The sequence below is a fragment of the Phaenicophaeus curvirostris genome, chromosome 7, assembly GCF_032191515.1.
Source record: "Phaenicophaeus curvirostris isolate KB17595 chromosome 7, BPBGC_Pcur_1.0, whole genome shotgun sequence".
NCBI lineage: Eukaryota > Metazoa > Chordata > Aves > Cuculiformes > Cuculidae > Phaenicophaeus > Phaenicophaeus curvirostris.
The window spans coordinates 24,807,445-24,827,552 of NC_091398.1; the positions used below are offsets into that span (position 1 = coordinate 24,807,445).

The 20,108-nt window shown below is 51.0% G+C and overlaps 1 protein-coding gene across 4 annotated transcripts in view; it reads right to left on the reverse strand.

The window, feature by feature from the left end:
• Nucleotides 1-19,973, reverse strand: part of SLC4A3 (solute carrier family 4 member 3) — a 34,048-nt gene extending 14,075 nt beyond the window's left edge. For 2 of the 4 annotated variants that reach the window (XM_069861244.1, XM_069861243.1), the window contains exons 1-10: nucleotides 19,828-19,973; nucleotides 14,518-14,658; nucleotides 13,097-13,253; nucleotides 9,359-9,690; nucleotides 8,754-8,896; nucleotides 8,020-8,231; nucleotides 1,894-2,045; nucleotides 1,072-1,252; nucleotides 381-516; nucleotides 103-277 (exon numbers count right to left, since the gene is read on the reverse strand). In XM_069861244.1, the coding sequence (XP_069717345.1) occupies nucleotides 103-277; nucleotides 381-516; nucleotides 1,072-1,252; nucleotides 1,894-2,045; nucleotides 8,020-8,231; nucleotides 8,754-8,896; nucleotides 9,359-9,690; nucleotides 13,097-13,253; nucleotides 14,518-14,571 (1,542 nt within the window). In that variant the 5' untranslated portion in view covers nucleotides 14,572-14,658; nucleotides 19,828-19,973. Of the gene's footprint in view, nucleotides 1-102; nucleotides 278-380; nucleotides 517-1,071; nucleotides 1,253-1,893; nucleotides 2,046-6,876; nucleotides 7,972-8,019; nucleotides 8,232-8,753; nucleotides 8,897-9,358; nucleotides 9,691-10,720; nucleotides 10,749-13,096; nucleotides 13,254-14,517; nucleotides 14,659-19,827 lie in introns of those variants that run through there. The other 2 variants (XM_069861245.1, XM_069861246.1) reach the window with 2 other exon arrangements.
• Nucleotides 19,974-20,108: the final 135 nt, after the last annotated feature.

The following is a 20,108-nucleotide window of genomic DNA, read 5'->3' on the forward strand; positions in this document are numbered from 1 at the left end:
CTCCCTGAAGGAGCCCAGAGGTGGGTGCCAAGGGGTGCTGCCTGCCAACAGCTGTCTTCAGGGTGTGGAAAAAGAAGCAGTAACTCCCCATGTCATCCTTACCTCCTTGCACTCAGTTTCATGAGCCTTAGGGTCAGCCATCTCAATGCGCTCTTCCCCCATGAGGGGCACACAGGTATCGGTGGTGTGGTTGTGGTGGTGGTTCCCCACAACAGAGTTCATGCTGGAGCTGGAGTGGTTCCTCGGGAAGAAGCCCTCTTTCTCATCATTAGGGTGGCTGAGGGGGAGAGCAACAGCCATAAAAGGACTTGTTTCCTGTGCTGCTTGGGGCTCGCAGACAGCCCCTGAGCCCCAGCAACTCTCGGCCATGTACCACCCACCTGTGCTTTAGCAGCAGGGCACGCAGCACGTTGGCTCGGTCCTCCGCTCTGATCTGGTCAGAGATGATCATGGTCTCCACCATGAGGTGAGCGATACCAGGGAGTGTGGTCTGCTCCAAGTCCAGGAGGACAGCACCTACCAGCGAGAAGGGAAGAGCTCTGCTCCTAGTGTGCAGTGCTCCACACCACGTGCATGCTCTGTGGACACATCTGTCCCCACCAGGAGCCAGGGTTTGGTTGGCATACAGATTCCCTCAGTTAAGAAATGCCCCAAGCCCAGGTGTCCAATGTTCTCTGTGTAAACCCTTGTTCCAAGAGAAACCAAAAGCTCCAAGACACACTAATAGCTCTGGTACCTCCCTCCTGTTTTGATCTCTTATTCTGGCCAAACTCAACCTTTCACACCAAAGACTGGTCAAAAGACCTGCGGGTCCAGGCACAGCCAGGCGTCACAGGTACCATGTGTCTGAGAGCAGCAAAACAGAGCAAGGAATCAACACAGGCACCCTTGGGCTAATGCAAACCCTGGCAAAGGGGCTGCAGGATGGTCTGTCTTCACAGAACCTATATGGAACCTGGACACGGACACTGCTAAAGTGTCACCAGTGAGGGACCAAACTGCAATAGAAGCTGTCCAGCAAAACCTGTCCCAGAGCAAGACACAAACCCTGGCCCACGGTTCCTGACTCACCATGAGCAATCGTCTTCCTGAGCTCCAACAAGCTGCGGAAGGACAGTGAAGCCACATGGGGTTTCCCCCACCTTGCTGTGTCCTCCTCTACATCCTCCTCAAACTTGATCCAGCGGGCTGTCTCCCTCCAGTGCATCTCCTGATTCTTATCCACCACTAGCTCGTTCAGCTCCACAAACACCTAGGGAGAATGACAGCAAGGACATGAGACTTCCTCTGATGCATGCAGCTCTATCAACAATGCATGGAAAGCCTCAAGTTTGTTCTCAAGGTACCACTTGGGTCTAAAGCACTGCCTAAGCAAACTTGCCTGAGTTCACCAGAGGCGTGGTGAACAGAAACAGCCAGAACAAATATCACTGGCAGCATGGTAAGAGCTTCCATCAGCACATGGAGCACCGGAAAGCTCCAAGTCAGATAGCGTGGGCAGAGAAGAGATAATGATGCAATGCTGCACCCCTCTTCTAAACTGTGACATTTTTGTCCTTTGCCTGCTTCTTGTTTTCTCCCAAAATTTCCCACGCTTACCAGAGATAGTGATGTTACCGTGCTGCCAACTTCCGCAACAGCACTACCCTTTCTGTGACTTTTTAATATCTTTCCTAAGGTTGAACCTTGGTGATTTCAGAGAAATCTCTGCTATTATTGAAAAAACAGTATATTTTCAGCTGTCATGATAATGCATAAACACTTGAAAAGTCACCCCCAAGGTCATGCAAGGAATTAATTATATTGAAATCACATTTATCACTTTATAAAGTGCCTGTTTCTAGTCCTGATTTATGGCTTCTGAACAAGTGTGGGAGGACAGCACATATATACCTCATGGGGCTTCCTATCCAACTTCTTCTTCTTCTTCTTTTTCTTGACAGATGGTGTGGATGCTAATTTTTTGCTTGTCCTGGTGATCTGACTCCGAGACGGCTTTTTCATCAGATGCCTCCTCACACCAGGGTTATCTTCAAAACGGTGGCCTGGAGACATGGGAGAAGAAAAAAGACCACCAGTGTGTCTAATAGAAACATACTGCCTTGGAGGGAAACACATCCAAGCCCACTTTTCTTTCCTTTGCTTATGCTAACAAAGCCCTTGCACCTAGAGCATTCACCACCATCCTCCAGACCTTTGAAGATCCTTTCTGCCTCATCTGCCTACAGATGCCTACAGCTTTTCCAGACATCCAACAGCTAAATCCTTTAAGAAAATGGTTCCTCTCAGGCTGTGCATACACTAGAGCAACATTGCAAAAGCTTTTATTCATGGTACCTGAATAAGCACGGCATGAGCTCTTCCCATATTCTCAACAAAAGGCAATCTGCAGCCTTGTCTGCAGAGCTCTGCACCCAGACAGCACAGGCAGACACCTGGCTAGGGCTCCTTTCTCCCACTGCAGGAAGGCCTGATACTCAGCAAGCATAAAGGGCAGTGAAGGGGAAGCATATTTAGCTGCTGGTCTGGGAGGCACATGGAAATATCAATGACAGTTTTATTTAATTATGCAATGAGACTGTAGGATAATGGTGCAGACTGGGACTGGCATGGAGGCTGGTCAGTCATCTCCAGCTATCACCATTCCTAGACGATCTGCAGTGCCGCTGTAATACCCTCCGAAAGGTCTGTGTTACAGCGTTTGGCTGGCTGAATCAAAGCCTCCTGAAGCCTGCAGAAAGGCTGCTGAGGCTGCATCACAGACCCACAACCAAGCTACCAATGCTGTTGGCTAGCCAGTGCCCACTAAAACCTGGCCACAACTGTGCCAGACTCTTTTGCTATGCCAGAGAAACAGCACCTGGGCAACAGCCTGCCACAGAGGGTAGTTTCCCTGGACACTACCCAGAGAGAGCAAGTGTATCTTCCTTAGCAGTGACAGCCCACAGGGGTGAGGAAAGCCTGAGCCCAGCCCCAGGATGAGCAGGCTCCCCCATGCAGATCACAGTCAGGGGTTCTGCTCACTGAGGCCTGCTGGACCTGCTTGTAAGGCAAAGCAAAGGTCTTCTCCCTGTGGAACTAAAGACAGCTCTCTGTTGGCTGGGATGAGTGTTCAGTCTCCAAGTACGTTTCTGCTCTTGGCTTCAAGACCTGCAGCTCTAATGGTATGAAATGTTGAGAAAAGCACTGAGCTTGATGGCCAAGTGGTCTCTTTGATGCGGCAGGAAAATATCCATGCGTATCAGGCATGGGAAGACACAGCCCAACACCAGGCCAGGCATACCACAGCCTTGCTCCTTGGAAATCTGGGTCGCTAAATTAAATACAAAATGAATCAATACTGAACCTCAGGGCATTTTCCCCCATTGGCTGCGCTGCTGATGCATGTCCTGCTGACAGCTGGACTCCTCCCTGCTCCACTTATTGCACTGCAATGTCGATAGGAGTCAATAACTGCTCACTGCTACAAATGTTTCTGGGATTCAGGCACACGTGGGGCTTCCTTGGACTTTTGCATGGACCTCTCAATTCTTGCATGCATGGCAGCCACTTCATTGCACTTGGTGTGGATTCATGCATTAACAAACAGGTGACCAGACAGACACAACTTGCATCTCACGCCTTTGCTCCAATCCCCGTAGCTTCTGGATTCTGCCATGCACCCTGGAACTCATTCTTACCACATCCCTAGAAGAACAGGGTCAGAAGATGCTCTCCCAGCAACACAGAGCGCTCACCCAGAGCACAGCAAGCCTCCCCCATGGCAATAACAACCTGTAACATAGTGCTCTTAAGCACAGGCAGGCATTCAGCCTCAGTCACCAAATGGCTGGAGGACAGATAAAATGAAAGGTGCCAGGTTTCCTGCAGCATCTCCAGCGACTCCCACAGTTGCTGACAGCCACAGGAGCTGGAGTGCTGCAGGCTCAGAGCGAACCAGTGAAGGCACACCTCCAGAGCCCTGCAGAAGAAAGGAGCAATCCACTTTGCTGCTCTCCCTTGGCAGTAATCCTGGCCACTGATGTATCGGTTGGGAGACAACTCACAGGAGCAAGGGAAACGTGGCATAATTTTGGAAGAGGCCACTGGCTTTGGGAGCCCCATGCAAAGCCCAGCTGAGGTGCTACAGACTGCTCTGCAGGGAGCCTTTCTGTGTCCGGTCAGATTGGTGCTTCCCCCAAATGGAAGGCAAACACAAGTGAGCACCTAAGTCTGGGGTCCCTACTCAGGAGAGGATCTTGGACTGAAACCAAAGGGTGATGTGCCTAGGCCATAGCTCTGCCCTCCCTGCTTGAAGCCAAACTCACAAGGGTGGGATGAAGCATCGAAGAACAGCTCCTGTTGTACCTCCTCTCTAATGCTCTAGAGCAGAGCATAAGACAGCGGCAACATCTGAGGATAGAGCCTGATTCCTATGGTGGCTCCACTCCAATGAACTAGTACATCACCCACCCACATAGGATCTCATACAATCTTCCAGAACATCATCTTGCCACATTGTCTTCTGTCAGATTTCTTGGGATGATCAACCTCCTTTTCTGCCAACTTAAAGCTGAAGATGACAAAAATTACTTTGCATTGGTGAAAGTCTTCCCTCAGAGTGCTAATCAGTCCAACCCAGCGGGTGATTGCCTTTGATTTGTATAGAATCATAGAATAGTTTGGGTTGGAAAAGACCTTAAAGATCATCTAGTTCCAACCCCCCTGCCATGGGCAGGGACACATCCCATGCTTCTTCCCTCCTTTCACTACCCTCTGTCCACAAGCAGAAAGCACAGAAAGAAGCATCAGAGTAGTTGTACCAGTTAAAGAGAGCAACTTGCTAGTCTGACATCATAGAGATGATGCACACTTCCCACATGTCCCAATGGTTAAGTTACAGCAATAAAAGAAAGACCAAAACCCCATCTCTTGGAATATTTAAAATTAGGCTAAACAAAACCAAAATGTCAACATATAATAAGTCACAACACTATGTTGCCTTCTTGAAAAAGCTACTGCCCTACCATGCACAGAGCCCAGGTCTCTCCTGGCAGTTGCTGAGTTCAGTCTGATAGGGACTGCTGGACCCAGCGCATCCCTGCTGCCATTCGAGTATTCCTGCACTGCACTCCCCATGCTCCGAACACTAAAGGAAGAACAAAGAGACCAGCTCAGGTCCAATAGCGACTCTACTCTGCTCAAAAGCTATTCATTTTCTCTGGATCTGAGTTGGTCCTGGAAGAGGTATTGCCATGGAGTAAACAGCTGAGCAAGTGGCTGGATGTGAGACGGCTCTGCACAGAACTGACTCGGGTTTCTGCCATCTCTGTCTCTGCCATATATCTCTGCAGGATTAACCTACAGTGTGGATTCATTGTGCAGAAATAATTAAGAGTTGACTGTACAGTACATCCTATTTCAAACACCTGCAGCATTAACTGTAGCAATCAATTAACATGTTAGCTGCTAGCAAGCCAGATTTCCCTGCTTTGTAAGTGACACCTTACAGAAGTGACCTGCCCCTTCTACTTTCCCAAGAATAGTCATCCTTTCTCAGCTGAACTTGGGGCTATTTCTCACACTTTTAATATACAGTTTACTCAGTTCAGGACAGCTGATGGAACCAATTTTCTCGTATCTATTTCGAACTTTGCTGCTATTATACTGTCTGTCAATTTATAGTAACAAGCAGCAGCAGACAGCCAGAAACAAACCCCAGCTTGACGGTCCCTGCAAAAGAACATAAATACACATTTCTTCCCCAAAGGCTTGTAAAGATGGACCAGCTGAGAAAGAGAACATGATGCTGGGACTGGGAGGCTGGTAATGCTAAGTGTTTTGCCTGAGACCACACAGAGAGGCTGTAGCAGAGTCAGAAACTGAACCAAGGTGCCCTGAGTCCCTGGTGCAAGCACTCTGCCTCACCACTCCTGCATGCAAAACTGTTAAGCAGACTACCTCTGGGGCTGTGCCACCCTCCTGTGTGCACTCCTAAAACCCCTTGAAAAACTAGACCATGATCTGGATGAGGACATTTGGGTAGCTGTCACAGAGCTACGGATATCAACAATGTCACTCCCAAAGTAACACACAAAGCCACAGTGGTAACTGTGAGTTACCACCACCTGCCAAGGAAGGACCACTTGCACAAGGTGGGAGTGAGGCTCTGGTTTCTTTGCAGTTCCCGGAATGGCCCAGACACCCAGCTGAAGAGATGCTCTGTTACGGAAATGGGTGCGGAAAACAGAAAGATGATCTCCGCTCTTGGGATTCCTATTCTCCTTCCCTGTTTTTCCCACTCTCACTTCCTTTCTCTTTTCCCTCTTCCAGGCACCCTGGCCAGCCTGCCATTAGCTAGTTTCACAGCCACACTTAAGCCTGCAGGCACAGGGATTAGCTTGTTTTTTTCCTCTGAGCATCAGGGTATGGTGCAGAGCTGAGAACCTGATAGCAACCACTGCTGTTGCATCTGCAGCTCAGCTCAAATTCCTGCAAATAGAGCAGCAGTACACTGTCACCTTGTGCCACAGATGGAAGGGGAAATGTCTCTGTCCTTAAACACAGAGTACCTGCTTTTTCTCTAGCCACGGCATGGGCCACATCCTGATAAGCATAAACAGCATGATGCAGCTGCCTCCAGAACTGCTTGAGTGAGACACACACAGGAAAGCATCTCAGCACCATGACACAGATCTGTACAAAGACCTCAAACAGACACACAGACACCAGACAGCCCCTCCAGGCACACAGTGGGGCAGACTCTACCTTCTCTAAACCAGGAGAACAACATCACATGGAGAGTGTGCAGACAGCAAACACAGGGTGGGGGATACACATTTTAGTGGGGGCTCTGATCTACAGCTGCACCCACGGGGTCACTGCTCTGGTACTTACAGGTGGGCTCCCCGCCTGGGTAGCCCAGATGGTTTCTGATGGCCTCCCATAAATCATAGTCTTCAAAATTGAAGGCAAATTCATCAAAGTCTTCATAGCCGAGCGAGTTGCGAATGCAGGTGCTTATCGCTACCTCCGGGCTGCTGCCCCCATCCGATTCCTTTGCTGCCTCCTCTCTCTCTCGAAGGGTTGTCATTTTGTCCTTGTGAAGGTCAGGGGTCAGGTGCCATGAGTCACTCACCTTCAGAGGAGGGGCGGGGGTAGCCAGGCTGATGTACAAAAAGCAAGCTGTCCCTGGGGATGCTTCACCGCAGCCCTGAGGCCAGCCCCAGAGCCTCACTCCCCTCCTCACAAGGCATGAAGGAGCCAGCTGCAGCAGCCCCTGGGGTCTGATAAGGTCCCAGGAAGGCTGGCTCCACCTGGGAATCCTCCTGGGAGGCGCTGCACCACCAGCTCCTTGGAAGCAGGATCCTTGCTCTGCCAGCTGCCCAGGGAGATGGCACGTGTGGCCCAGGGACAGCCAGGCTGTGTGTGCAGCACCGCTTCTCTCCCTCGCTCCCCTCTGGTGTCTCCCTCCCTCTCCAGCCTGCAGAGCAACCTATTGAATTCTCCATGTCCTCAGGCCCGGAGCGTGCATTTCCATGACGTCTCTTCTGTCTGCCCTCACGCCGTGCACAGGGGCAGTCCCGCTCTGAGGCGCTCTGGAGCGGGCAGCTGCCTCTCTGCCAGGAGAGTGGAGGAGAGAGAAGGCTCCTCACCTCAGGTTTTCCGCAATGCCAGAGCTGGCGTGTCGCACAGAGGGCTGATTATGGGGAAAGTATGTCAGGAGAGGAGAGAGCTGGGTCTCGGGGAAATGCAAGGAGCCCTGAACCAGAGAGGACAGTGGGTCAGGTGGAAGAGCAAGCATCTGTGGGGTGGGTGTGAGCAGAGGTGCTGAAAACACATGGACCAGCACTGTGGACACTACAAAGCTGACAGAAAGGAGTCAGGGATGGGAAAGCAGGGGCTGAGGAACAGGGAAGTGAGAACCAGGTCCCCTGGGCAGGCTGAAGACCATGCCTAGAGCTGCCAGGGAAGAGGGCAAAGCACAGAGAAGCAAGAGACATGTGCATTAGTAGTGTATGTAGTGTCGCAGAGCCTTACTTTTCATGCCGTCCAAGTCAGCGGATGCGAGCATCTGGGCCTCAGCCTCATCAGTGGGGACGCGCTGGTAGGCTGCACTCTCCAGCGTTGTCATGCTGCCGATACACATCCTCTCCTTCAAGTCATAGGTAACCCGCTGTCCGCTCGCCACTTGGCCCCAGGCCTTGCGCTTCTCCCACCCACGAGACAGACACTCCCGAGGCCCAGGAAGGCTGTAGGAACCAGAATGACCAATGGTAGCGAAGCAGAAAGATGGACACGAGCCTCTCTCAGGGTCTGAAGTCCTTTGGCCCAACCCTGATCTACAAGTCCCTAAGAAGGAGGAGAGCCAGAAGTCACTTGTCCCAACACCTAAATGTTGCCCCTTCTGCTCCTCCTTTCCCCACTGCAGAGCGGTCAGTGTTGGGGCCTCACAGTCCCGTGACTCAGCTGAGTCTCCAGTGGTTTTCCAGCCTGCATGTCAGCACGACAGTGCAAGATAGGTGGGAGGGAGGGTATTCCATGTACACAGCCCAGTGCCCCCAGACCTGCACCCTGGGGATTCCATGAGCTCAAGTAGGTCACAGGAATCCCAGCGAATTATTGTCCTGCCACAGAGCTGCTGTGTTGCTCCAGGCCCCTTGTCCCCTCTGGCTCAGCAGGTGAGTTCAGGCTGGGCACAGCCATTATCCCCAGTGACAAGGACTGTGCAGAGACTGTGGAGAGCATCACGCAGCCTGGCACCGCTCACCTACCTGCGGAGAGATGCAGGGCCCTTGTCTTGCAGCAGGTCAGCAAAGCAGGGCATGGGGGACAGGATACCACACTCCTCCTCCACGTGGAACTGCACAGGGGCCACAGCACTGGCAGACTCCTCCTCATCACTGCCGATGGTGAACTGCAAAGATGACAGTCCTGACAGCAACAGCCAGGGCAGGTAGCCTCCACCCCAGTCCCTGACATGCAGATACTCCCCATGATACCCCCCCACAGCCTAGAACAGGCCACACCAACTTCTCCCATGTGCCCCATACCCTGGGACTGGCCATACTGAGCCCACTCATATCCTTCACACACTAAGAACAGCCACATTGATCTTCCTCCATAGGTCTTACACTCCCAAAATGGTCACATACACCCTCCCCAGCTTACACTTCAACCAATGGCTTTGTCCTCCAGTGTCCATCTCTGCCAGGCAGGGACAAAACCACTCTTTACGCAATATTGCACAGATGCAACCTCTTCACCCAGAGCAGCACAATCCCATGACCATAAACTCTGGCATCCTCCAGGCATCAACCCTTCCTCCACTTGAGCCCCACCTCTAAACCCCATCCAGGTAAGGATGCTCTAGCCTTGCCTTTGGTTTGCTTGGGGGCTCCAGCTTCAGGGATGTACCCTTCCCACGAGCTTCTCCCTCAGACTCTGCAGAAATCTCTTTCTCCTGGGCCTCCTCTGCCTCAGACTCTCCTTCTTCTTCTTCTTCTTCCTCTTCTTCCTCCTCTTCTCCCCCTTCCTCGTCCTCTTCCTGGATAGTGGGGGTTACCTCTGAGGGAGGTACTGAGGTTTTCTTCTTTTTCCTCTTTGTTTTTTTCCTCCTGCTGGTATGGGGTGGCCTCTTTTGGAACTTGAGGGCAGAAGGGAGATGAGTGGAAAGGGGATGATGGATGTGGTGTGAGGTTTGGCGGTGGACTGAGAAAGAAAAAGAGAGTCAGGGGCAGGAAGAGGCTGGGAGGAACCTGCCAGGCGCCCCTCCAGGAAACAGCATGGTCTGAAGATCAAGGGCCAGGAAGGGCAAGGAGAGCCACCAGCCCGCAGGGACATAGCAAAGCTCTTTCAGTGATGCAGTAGGCTGTGTCCAGCCTGGGGTGGCTGGGGAGGTAGCCCCCATGCAGTGCCAAACCACCCCAACACAGCTCCACTGTCCCAGGAAGGACACCTCTCTCAATGTTGCTGAAAGCCATTCACACGGCTAAGCAGAGCTGTGGTGGTCTGCCAGAGGCACCACCCCCTTCCTAAATATGGGGAAACACTTCTCACATTCTCAAACAAGCATGATTTGGGCCCTTTGCAAACATTTCTTTCCTGCATAATGTTCTTTGAGTTAAATAGATGTATCTTATTTATCCCCCAAGCTTTTACAAGAAGTCCCTCCTGCTAACCCACAGGAACCACAGACCAAGCCTTTTAGCACAGATGCAACCTAAGTTCACATCCCAGGTACTGTGAGGCCTTGTGTGTACCAGCCTCTGAAATGCAGGTTCAGTTAGGAGGCTGTCTTTTAAAAACCAGGGTAAAAAACAGGGCAGAAGGACTTCTCTTTAAACTAACCTACTAAGAGAAATTCATTCAGGCTTGACCTGGGTGTTGTGGGAATTACAGAGTGAGAAGAAATTAATGGCATTTCTGAGCCTTCACTCAAAAAACAACGGTAATGCACCATGCAGAGAACAGGGTAAGCTCAGCATCTCTTGGCAAGACAGAGGAAAGCCATTGCTGCCAGGTCTATCTGCAAGCACAAAGCCTCCTGTAGACTGTCTGCAGGATGCACAGATCCTGGGGCTGCACCCGGAGCAGCTGTAATTGTGGGGGCACCAGCCACTTCGCAAGGGGGCTTTGCTCAGCAGCTCTTCCTGAGGAATTGTTTCCAGTCTATTTTGATTTGGTTCCTTCCCAGCTTTCCTGTGACATGGCAGCAAAATCTGTTTATAGTGAAAAATACCTTCAAAGGACATTTTCAATGGAAGCTGTAACCTTCTCCCTGGGAGAGCCAAGCAGGTTCATTGTTCTGCTGTCATGTTTCCTTTCCTTTGGTTTCTCAAGACTTTTCTCCCCTGTTTCCCCCCTTGGGAACAACAGGGATATTTCACACAGCCCTGGTTCAGCAGGAGAGGGATGTGGCAAGAGTAGAGGAGAATGGGAATGGTCAGACATCTGCAAATTGGAAAGAGTTTGGGCTCTTTATAAACAGTTTTTCCTCCAAAGAGTTATCCAGTTCTCTGACTTAACTAGATGTACCATGTTTCACTTGCGGGTTGTGGCAGAAAGGTCCTCCTGCCCTGCAGCTGCACTCCCGTAGCACTGCTCTACACACCATGGATAGGTCAAGCATAACTTTCTCATGTAAGAAGCAGCAAAGAAGTCACCAACTATACATTTGTTGCTCCTTCTACAGCACAAAGCTGCTGGTGAGGACATTGCCCATCACATCAGCCCAAGACAGAAATGTTTACATTTTAGATCAGAAGGAAACCAAAGCCTTGGACTGCAGGGAAGGGCAGTGATGGTAAGTGACTGATCTGGCACCCTGCACTCACCACTCCTTGTGTCAATTGATCACTTCTCCACAGAGGAGGACAGAAGGTGGAAAGAACATGACTCTCCCAAACACAAAAGGCTTCATGCCTCCGTCTTCTTCCTCCCTGTCCTCCTGCAACTCCTGTGTGTCCAGCCCCTGCCCTTCTTTCCTGCTCCCTTCCCTGAACTGCCTGCCTATATGGAAACTTACTACCAAACCAGTGTCCTAGATGTATGATTATACTTCTTGGTGAACTTGATAGAAGAGATATGAAGAAGTAATTTGGATAGTGAGTCCAGAGGAAGAGCTTACATATTAGGAATTCCTGGCTTTGAATAGGGCAGGAAACATTCCTAAACCCAGAGAGCATTCACCTCCATAGTCCGGTATGTTATCTTTCAAAGTCTAATGACCCAAACAGATCTTCCAGCTTTATAAATAAGAACTGCATAAAACTCCTGATAACCAGAGTTGATGTAGTCCTAGATAACAGGGACACATCAGGAGCTCAGAGGAAAACAAGCTTGATTCTCACAAAGAAAGAAACACTTTCCCATTAAGGAAAAAAAACCCAAGACAGTACAAATCTCTAGTCAAGTCTTTGAAGAAGCTTCTGCCATGCACACTCAAGCAGATCCCCCGTGTCCTCCAAGACAACCCATCCACCTGTGCACACAGGCAGAGCTTCTAAGCAAGGTAAGTCCTGCCAGCACAGGACAGGCATTGAATCCACAGCAAAGCTATTAGCACTTCATAGCCGTGTGCGTGAGGGACTGTGTGCTCAGGTGGAAAGTGTTATTTGAATGGAGCCTCTGTAGAGAAATGACACAAGCACAAAGTAGCAGCTGGGGTGAACTACAGTAATAAACCTTTATCAGCAAACTTTTACAATAGCCACTGGAAAAAGGGTCCAAGCAGAAAACAGCCTGATCAGGTACTTGGATCATAATGTTCCTGTCAAAGCTAAGCTGGAAAACAAGCAGTATCTGACTGTGGAGAGCCAGAGAGTGGGAAACTCTCCCAACCATTGCTACTTGTCTGCCACACAAGCAGGCTGCTGGCGGGGGGACTCTTCTTCCTGCCCTTTACTGTTCTTACTACAAGCTAACACAACCCACTCACATCAGGCAATAGCTTATGGCCACTCTTGTGGGCAGATTCCAATTTTACAGCCAGAGTGAGTTTGAGCAGACTGGTTGCCTTCATCATGGAAGAGCAGTTAGAGAAATAAACATGCTGATCAGAGGAGTTCAAGTGGGATAATGATAGGATTTTAGATTCACACTCCATTTTTATTGTTCAGTCCTTTCTTTGAGGAGATAAGCCTGATGGTTTCATGGTTGATATTTAGAAATACACAGGCATGTCTGACTGGAGCCATCTGCTTTCAGACTGGGGAGGACAGCCTGGCTTCTGGCCATATTTGGATGTTTCTTTGCAGCCATATGGAAGAAAAATAGTTTTGAACTGGAAATTTCAGTGTGGGGGAAGTGGCTGCGGAGGTCCCCAGTGCTGAGTGAGGAGATGAGCTAACAACACGGGCTGAGCTATGCTGTCCCGCAGGCTGGGCAGTAGCTATGCTTGTGGGGACAGGGAAAACAGGGAACAGACTGGGAAAAGACTGTGGTTACTGGTGCTAAACTGGGTGTACACAGCACTTTGTGAATACTCTGAAGGGAAGAAGTGAATACGAGGCTAACGAGATCTGCAGGGTCAAGGCACAAGACTGCAGAGCATGTGGGGCTGAGCGAGGGTTGGTGGAAAGAGTGGAAGTGGGTACAACAATTCAAGCCTACATACATTCAAAATCTCTCTCACTGTAGCTGCGTCTTTGCTTCTCCAGATTGCTTGATGCTGATTTGCTTATCAGGTCCCCAAATCTCTCGACTGACAAAGTCTTATCCAAGTCCTCATCGTCCTCGGCACCAGGAGAGGCTTTCTCTGCGCGATCTCTGCCCTGCACAGAAATCGCCAGACAATAATCAAACACTGCAGAAACCTACAGCCCTCTGGATCCTCCCATCCAGCAAACAGTGCTGGGCTTGCTGAGGAGCAGCAGGCTCCACAGAACAGGGCCACGGCAGAGTTACTTACTTAGAGGCACAGCTCTGCTCAAAACAAGCAGAGCAAGCCTCCAAGCCACAATCTGCAATGATACCTTACCTGTACTTGACACCTTCCCTTAGTGGTAGGTATCAAGGGACTATGTCAATGCCAGCCTTTGCTACCAGCAGATATACACAGTTTTTATTTAGCTGGAATTTCTTGCTCCTGACATCTAACTGCTGCCCTTTGGCCTTCTCTTTGCCCAGTCTGCCATCCCTCCCTTCCTTAGACTTCCTCTGTATTTCTGCCTGGGAAACAGCATCCCTACTCTGGTGAGCTGCCCTTGGGTCAGAGACTACCCTGTGCCTTCTGTTACGACCCCCAAATTTTCCTTATTTAGGTCGTAACAGCCTTCCCACCTCACTTCCACACTCCCGCCACACCCCTAAAGCCTCCCTGTTCCTCTTTGGCATGCCTTCTTTAGGCTTTTTCTGCTCATTTTTCTTCTGTTTCAGACTACAGGTACTTTTCTGCCTTTTGCCAGTGGATATGCTCCGAGAAAAGCAACACCAAGTGACTCCTGTCCTTCCTGCTTCCCAGGCAGCTGCAGCTGGTAAAATTTTCTGTCAATATAGCCAAAATGCCAGCGCGGAGCTGTTGTGGACTCCCGTGTTTCCATGGAAACAGGAGGCCTAACTGTGACAAATCTGGCTGTGCTGGGTGGAAAGAGGGAGCAAGGCAGCTTTAGCCAAGTTGTGCCTCTCCTCGCATCCCCCAGCTGTGCCCTAGGAGCGGCTTTGTATCTCTGGGTGAGACTGCTTCTCCTCTCACCTCAGCATGGGTGTCCCAAACCCAGTCTAAATGAGGACAGTCTAATTGCCAGCTGCCCAGCTCCTCCTGCTGCTTGCCCACCCCACCCAACAGCATGCGAGGGCACATGGACCCCACAGAGCAACCTCTAGCCTTTTCTGGACCACAGCTCAATGTCTGCATGAAGAGTGGACGTGGGCTCTTGGGCAGCTTTGGGGCACCCTTCATTCAGACTTGTCCCCAATGAACGGAGGTTGTATCTCCTACTGTAGCAGGCTGCCAGGACATAGGTCCTGCACTCAGACTGGCAGGAGCACAGTCGCCAGGGAAGAGACAGCCCCGCAGCTGCTGGATTCCCACCTCACCTGCTGCAAATCGATGAAGACATCTCCTACGGGAGGGGACTCTCCAGCTGCCATTTTGGTTCAGGACCTAAGGACCTGGGCAAAATATCAACCCTTTTCTTTCACCAGCAGGCACCCAGCAAACCTGGAGAGTGGCATAACCTGTGGAGAGAGGGCAGGACAAGGGAATGTCGTCGGAGACAGCCAGCCACTGCCCTCAACCCCCCTGGCTCCTAACCCAAAGAGGTCACCTCACAGCCCTCGAGGAGCTTCCTCAGCATCACTAGGACAGGGCTGGCCCCTGCCACGCTGCAGTGAGAGGGCAAGAACAGCCCAACCCATGCTACTTTGCGCACAGTCCAGGGGCAGGTGGGACCCTGTACTCCAAACAACCTGTTGTGGAGGGTGCAGGGGCTGACTGAGACAGTGGCTATGCATGGCTCCTGCACAGGCTGTGCAAGAGCAGGAAAGGCTTCCTGCTCAGTCACCTCTGCACCAGCACAACTGTGCAAAGCTGGGGTTATGACTGACTGTCGAGGGAAGGATAAATTTGGAGTGATTGGGTGCTGGTAGAACATTCCAGGAGCAGGCAGAGGAGAGGTCCTGTGCCACCTAGTTTTAGTTAAGCAGATCCCAAAATGGACAGGAGGAACCTCAGAGAGATCTGTGCAGGCCAGAGAGATGGCACAAGGACAAACAGTTCAACATTCAAACACCAAACACAATGCAACACATATTACAGGGGAAGAGGCCAGCCTTCAGACTGTGGCACCCTGTCTGCACCTATGTGGGTGAGGGACACAGAAGACCTCACGGGCAGCTCAAGGGAGCACTGTTCTCAATATGCAGCTGCAAGTGAAGCAGGCAATTGGATGCCACAGTTGACAAGGAGCAGGATGGAGACTAACACAGAAATGGCTGTAGTCACATCATCTACCACAACAGTGCAGGCTGAGCTCAGCATGGGCTGCACCCCAAGAAGAGCTGGAGATGGAACAGAGACTGGCAATGGAAACACATTGACCTCCAAAAACTCATCTGAACTCATATAGAGAAGGACAGAAGACGCAAGCACACGTGCAGTGCTTTGAACACAGGGAGTAGCAAAATGTTCTCATCTAACAGCACAAGAAAAGAGACATTCATTAAAACTACAAGGTAGAATACAAATGAACTCAAAACTGGCAAAAGAAAACATTGTTTTTCAGTGATGTCATTGAAGAGGAAATAATTGCAAAGTCAGAGAATTGCTTGGCCATCTCTGAGTAACACGATGTCATACTTATGACAAAGAAAATTAAAGAAGTTAAACTCATCTTTGCAAACATGCTATTCTCTAGCTACGAAAGCTTTGGAAGAAGTATTGTAGGTTATATCCTGGTGATCTGCTGAGGGGTTTCTTACTCTCTCACCTGAAGCACCAAGTATGGGCCAGCATTCAAGAAAGGCCACTAAAACAGATGGTCTAAAGGTGACACCAGTAAGGCCATTTTATCACCCCTCTGTCTATCTTTGAAGATGTCCAGAAGATGCTACTATGATCTCTGCTTACTCTGCCTTCCTGAAAGTACACAGGTAGCTCATTCAAATGAAAAATCCTGGGACCATATATATGGCAAGTTTTTGAGGAGTTAATCTGATGGTGCACCCTACTAATTATCAGGAACAAGACAAAGTAATGTGAGAAACCCCTCAAAAACATGCTATCGAACTCTTCAGTCACTGGATCTCTCGATAAGACCTGAACAGCTCATAAGAAATACACTGCCAAGATAGATGTCTAAAAAATAAATACAGAGTCCAAGCCAGAACAGGACAGAAAAGACTGAAAATATCCAATGCATTTTGTAGATCACCTTTGACTTCACACCCTGTTTTCCAAAAAAGACAGAGCAAAAGGGTTCCAAGAGAGAAAGCAGAAAAAAGGAGAAAGGTCTGGATATCATCTGTAAGCGAGCTGCTTTTTAGTAGGAGACATGATAGAGAAAAGGGTAATAAATAGCTTTTATTTCCTTTCACATTTAACTCAAGAACAGGGTATCATTCCATGAGAGCAAACAGCAGCAGATTTGAAACTGAAGGCATGGAAAGCTTTATTACAGCAGGAAGAGCTGGCGGGTGAACGCAGCTCTGCAGGACTGCAGAGCCGCAGCATCATGACTGTTAAATGAAAGACTGGGTACTTGTAAGGAAGATAACACTCACAGCTACAGGCTGCATGCAAAAACGTGTTGCAAACGCTGCTACTTCAGGGAGTAAAATGATGAGGGGCCATTGGACAGCAGCTCCTGTAGTGGCAGAAGCCCTAAAAACTAGAAAAACGATAAAGGTAATTTACCAAAAAAAAAAAAAAAAATGCTGAAGCTCAGCTCTGCCTCTGTGCCACTAATGTGCTTTGTGGGGCCTCCAGAGGAAACTGCAAATTATCAGCAATGTGGTGAAACAACGTGCTTTGTTTCAGGTTAAGCTCGGGTTTGTCTGGAGCTGGGCTGAGGCAGGAGCATTCAACGTCGGGGCAGGAAGAAGTTCACCTCCACCAGAACTGCTGGATGCAATGAACTCTGCTGGCTCCAGCTCTGCAAGTTGTTACACTGAGTTCAAAACTACAGCCTGGCTGCCTGAACGAAGTTAAAATGGAGGGAAACTCCAGCACTTCATTCTTTTTTACTCGCTGAAGCAGTGTATTCTGAAACATGCTGAAAACATGACACTCTAATGCTGCTGCTGAACAGTTAAAAGCAAGATAGTAGTACTAGCAGTAAAGCAAAAGAGCCCTTGGGACTTGCTTTGAAATTTCAGAGGGACTACGAGGTGCTCACAGGGTTTCCATCAATCCTCTGCTCGTCACCTTGTGAATGCGGGATATGATGTGCGGGCACTCTACAGGCTGGTGGGAGTGGGGGCTGAGCTGCCGGAGGGATGCGCTGCTTCTAGGGGGAGAAAGGGGCAAGGCTGGGAGGCGCGTTCTCCAATCCTAAACCTACAGGCTCTCCTGCCTTCTCGAGAAGGGAAAGCCCGTGCCCTGGGAGCACTGTTGCTCCCTGTCGGTGCATTAATTGATGGCTGGCCACTAGAGGCCACTTGGCCCTTACTCTTCGCAACCTGGTGCAACCTCTGAGAGAAAGACTGGATAGACACCCACTCGGATCGGGCCTGGCTTTTCTCTTACCCACAACAGACGGAGTTCAGAGAAAAGCAACAACAAATTGCCAGTAGGCCAGAGGGACTGATTTAGAAGAAAGGGCTAGGAGCTAAATTTGCCTGGCACGATATAGGATGACTAAGATAGGGAGGGGACAAGCCAGCAGTCTGGAAAGATCTCAAGGGTTTAAAACACAACTAAAGATTTTTTTTATTATTTTTTCAGGCACCCTTGCACAAAGGGACTTAGAAATGGGTTAAAATTTAAAAGAGAAACTTAAAATGAATACCAGGGAGAATTCTGCTAACGAGCATCATGCTGAAGCGCCCAGCCTGCTGGCATCACTGCCTGGGCTACCATAAGAAGAGCACCAGACAATAGAAAAAAACAACAGTAAAGAAAACTGAATGGATGATATCTTCGCCCTACTGTATCTCCTTGTTGTCGGGAGTACGTGATTCAGCATTCCCGCTAGAAGTAATTTTCAGTAATAAAAGCGTCATGCCAGCAGGCCAGATTCGAAGGGAGGCCAGAAAAATCCACTGCCTGCTGACCATGCGCACTCACATCTCCCCACTCTCTCTGCAATCACATCAGTAAACAGAACTGGCTCACCTAAATCACCATACCTCATACCGAACACCTAGGCTAAACCAACACTGAAGAAAAGTGAGCAGGCAAGCCCCTGCGATGCTGGCAGCTATGGCCTCTCCCACGTGTTGCTAACAGGGACTCCACTGGGACATTCCCTGACCCCTCAAACCTGCTTTGCAGTGCCAGATCATGAGCTTTCTGTTTTGCTGAGAAAAATGCTTCCAGCACACCTTGGAGGGGCAGAGGTGACCTGTTCATACCATCTCTTTACCATAAAGCTGAGCCAAGCAGGAGGGCTACAGCACCCTGTCCCAGCTACGTGGGCAAGGGGCTGCATGGAGACAGCCACCAGGCCCCACATCCATCTCCTCAGCTCTTCCCTAATCCCCTGGCCTGGCCATCAGGCTGAGAATAATTTAGCCATGGAGTGTCTAGACAAGGAGTGGATGTTAAAACACAGATAAAGCCATAAGGGCAAAGCTGGTTTGGGAATGGAGAAGAAGAGATTGTGGATGATAGACACAGATGGGAAAAGCTCAAAAAGAAGGATTAGAAGCCTGGAAAGCTTTTCCTGGGAAGATACACTGATGAGCCTGTCCAGAAGAAGAGCATGAGAGCTGCTGCTGCATACACCAAAGCATTCGGATGCTGCTCTGACAGTTACAGCCTCAAAGCCAAGTGAAATGAAAGCGTGCTGTGCAGCCCCTACTTCCTCCAGGCCAAGGCAGAGGAACAGAGGGACAGACATCAGGAGGAGAAAGCAACACACAGTAAACACAAAGTTTTCAGGCATGAAGATTTTAACCAGTGGATTTCTCTGCCACATGGCTACAATGAAACCAAGAATACAGAAGCACTTTATATGGCTCAAACATTTAAATGAATTTATATCCTACTGAACTAGCCTGGAAAAGGCTCCATAGCCATTTGCTCCTGAAGCACCTGCTCTGTTCCCCGACTCCCTTCACAGGGCCTTTCAAACCGGGACTGAACAGGATGGAGCTTGCGCGACCAACAGACACACACACGTACACATGGGAACAAAACTCACTCTGGAACAAAGTGCCAGGACCAGACAGGGACAGGGAGACACCCTCAACTGGACGCATGGATGGCTCTGACAGACACACAGACACACTGGGAATGCGCTGCATCAGACACCACGGGCCGTGCCGAGCTGTGCAACCCATATGGTGCAGCGTGCGGGACTGCACCACGCCGCGCTGCATCCAGCACCGAGCGCGGTGCCGCGACGGGGACCATGCCGTGCGCCGTGCCATGCCCCGTGCCCCACGCCATGCCCCGTAACCCATGTCACACGCTGCCATGCCCCGTGCCCCACGCCATGCCCTCCGCCCCACACCACGCAGTGCCCTGCCTCATGCCATGCCCTGCAACCCGTGCCACACGCTGCCATGCCCCGTGCCGTGCCCCCTGCCCCACGTCACGCCCCACGCCATGCCCCCTGCCCCACGCCATACACCGCCCTGCCCCGTGCCTCATGCTCTGCCCCCCGCCCGTGCCCTGCCCCACGCCGCCCACGGGCCCGGGGCCGCGGCGCTGCCGAGCGGGCTCCCGCCCCGCCCGGCCCGTACCTCGCACCGCCGGAGCAGGAGAGCCGCCCGCCGCGCCGCGGCCCCGCAGCGCGCTCCGCCCGACCCGTGGCGAGCCGCGCCGGGCGGTGCCGCGGGCCCGGCCTCCCGGCGGCCTGGCGCAGGGCCCGCCGCCCCTCCCGGGCCGCCCCCGCTTACCGGCGGGGCTGCGGGGCGGCGGCGCGGGGCGCGGGGCGCGGGCCCCGCCGGGCGGGAGGGGGACGCTGGGGCGGGCTCCATGGCAACCGGATGTGAGCGGCGGCGCTCTGGCCGCGCCCGCCGCC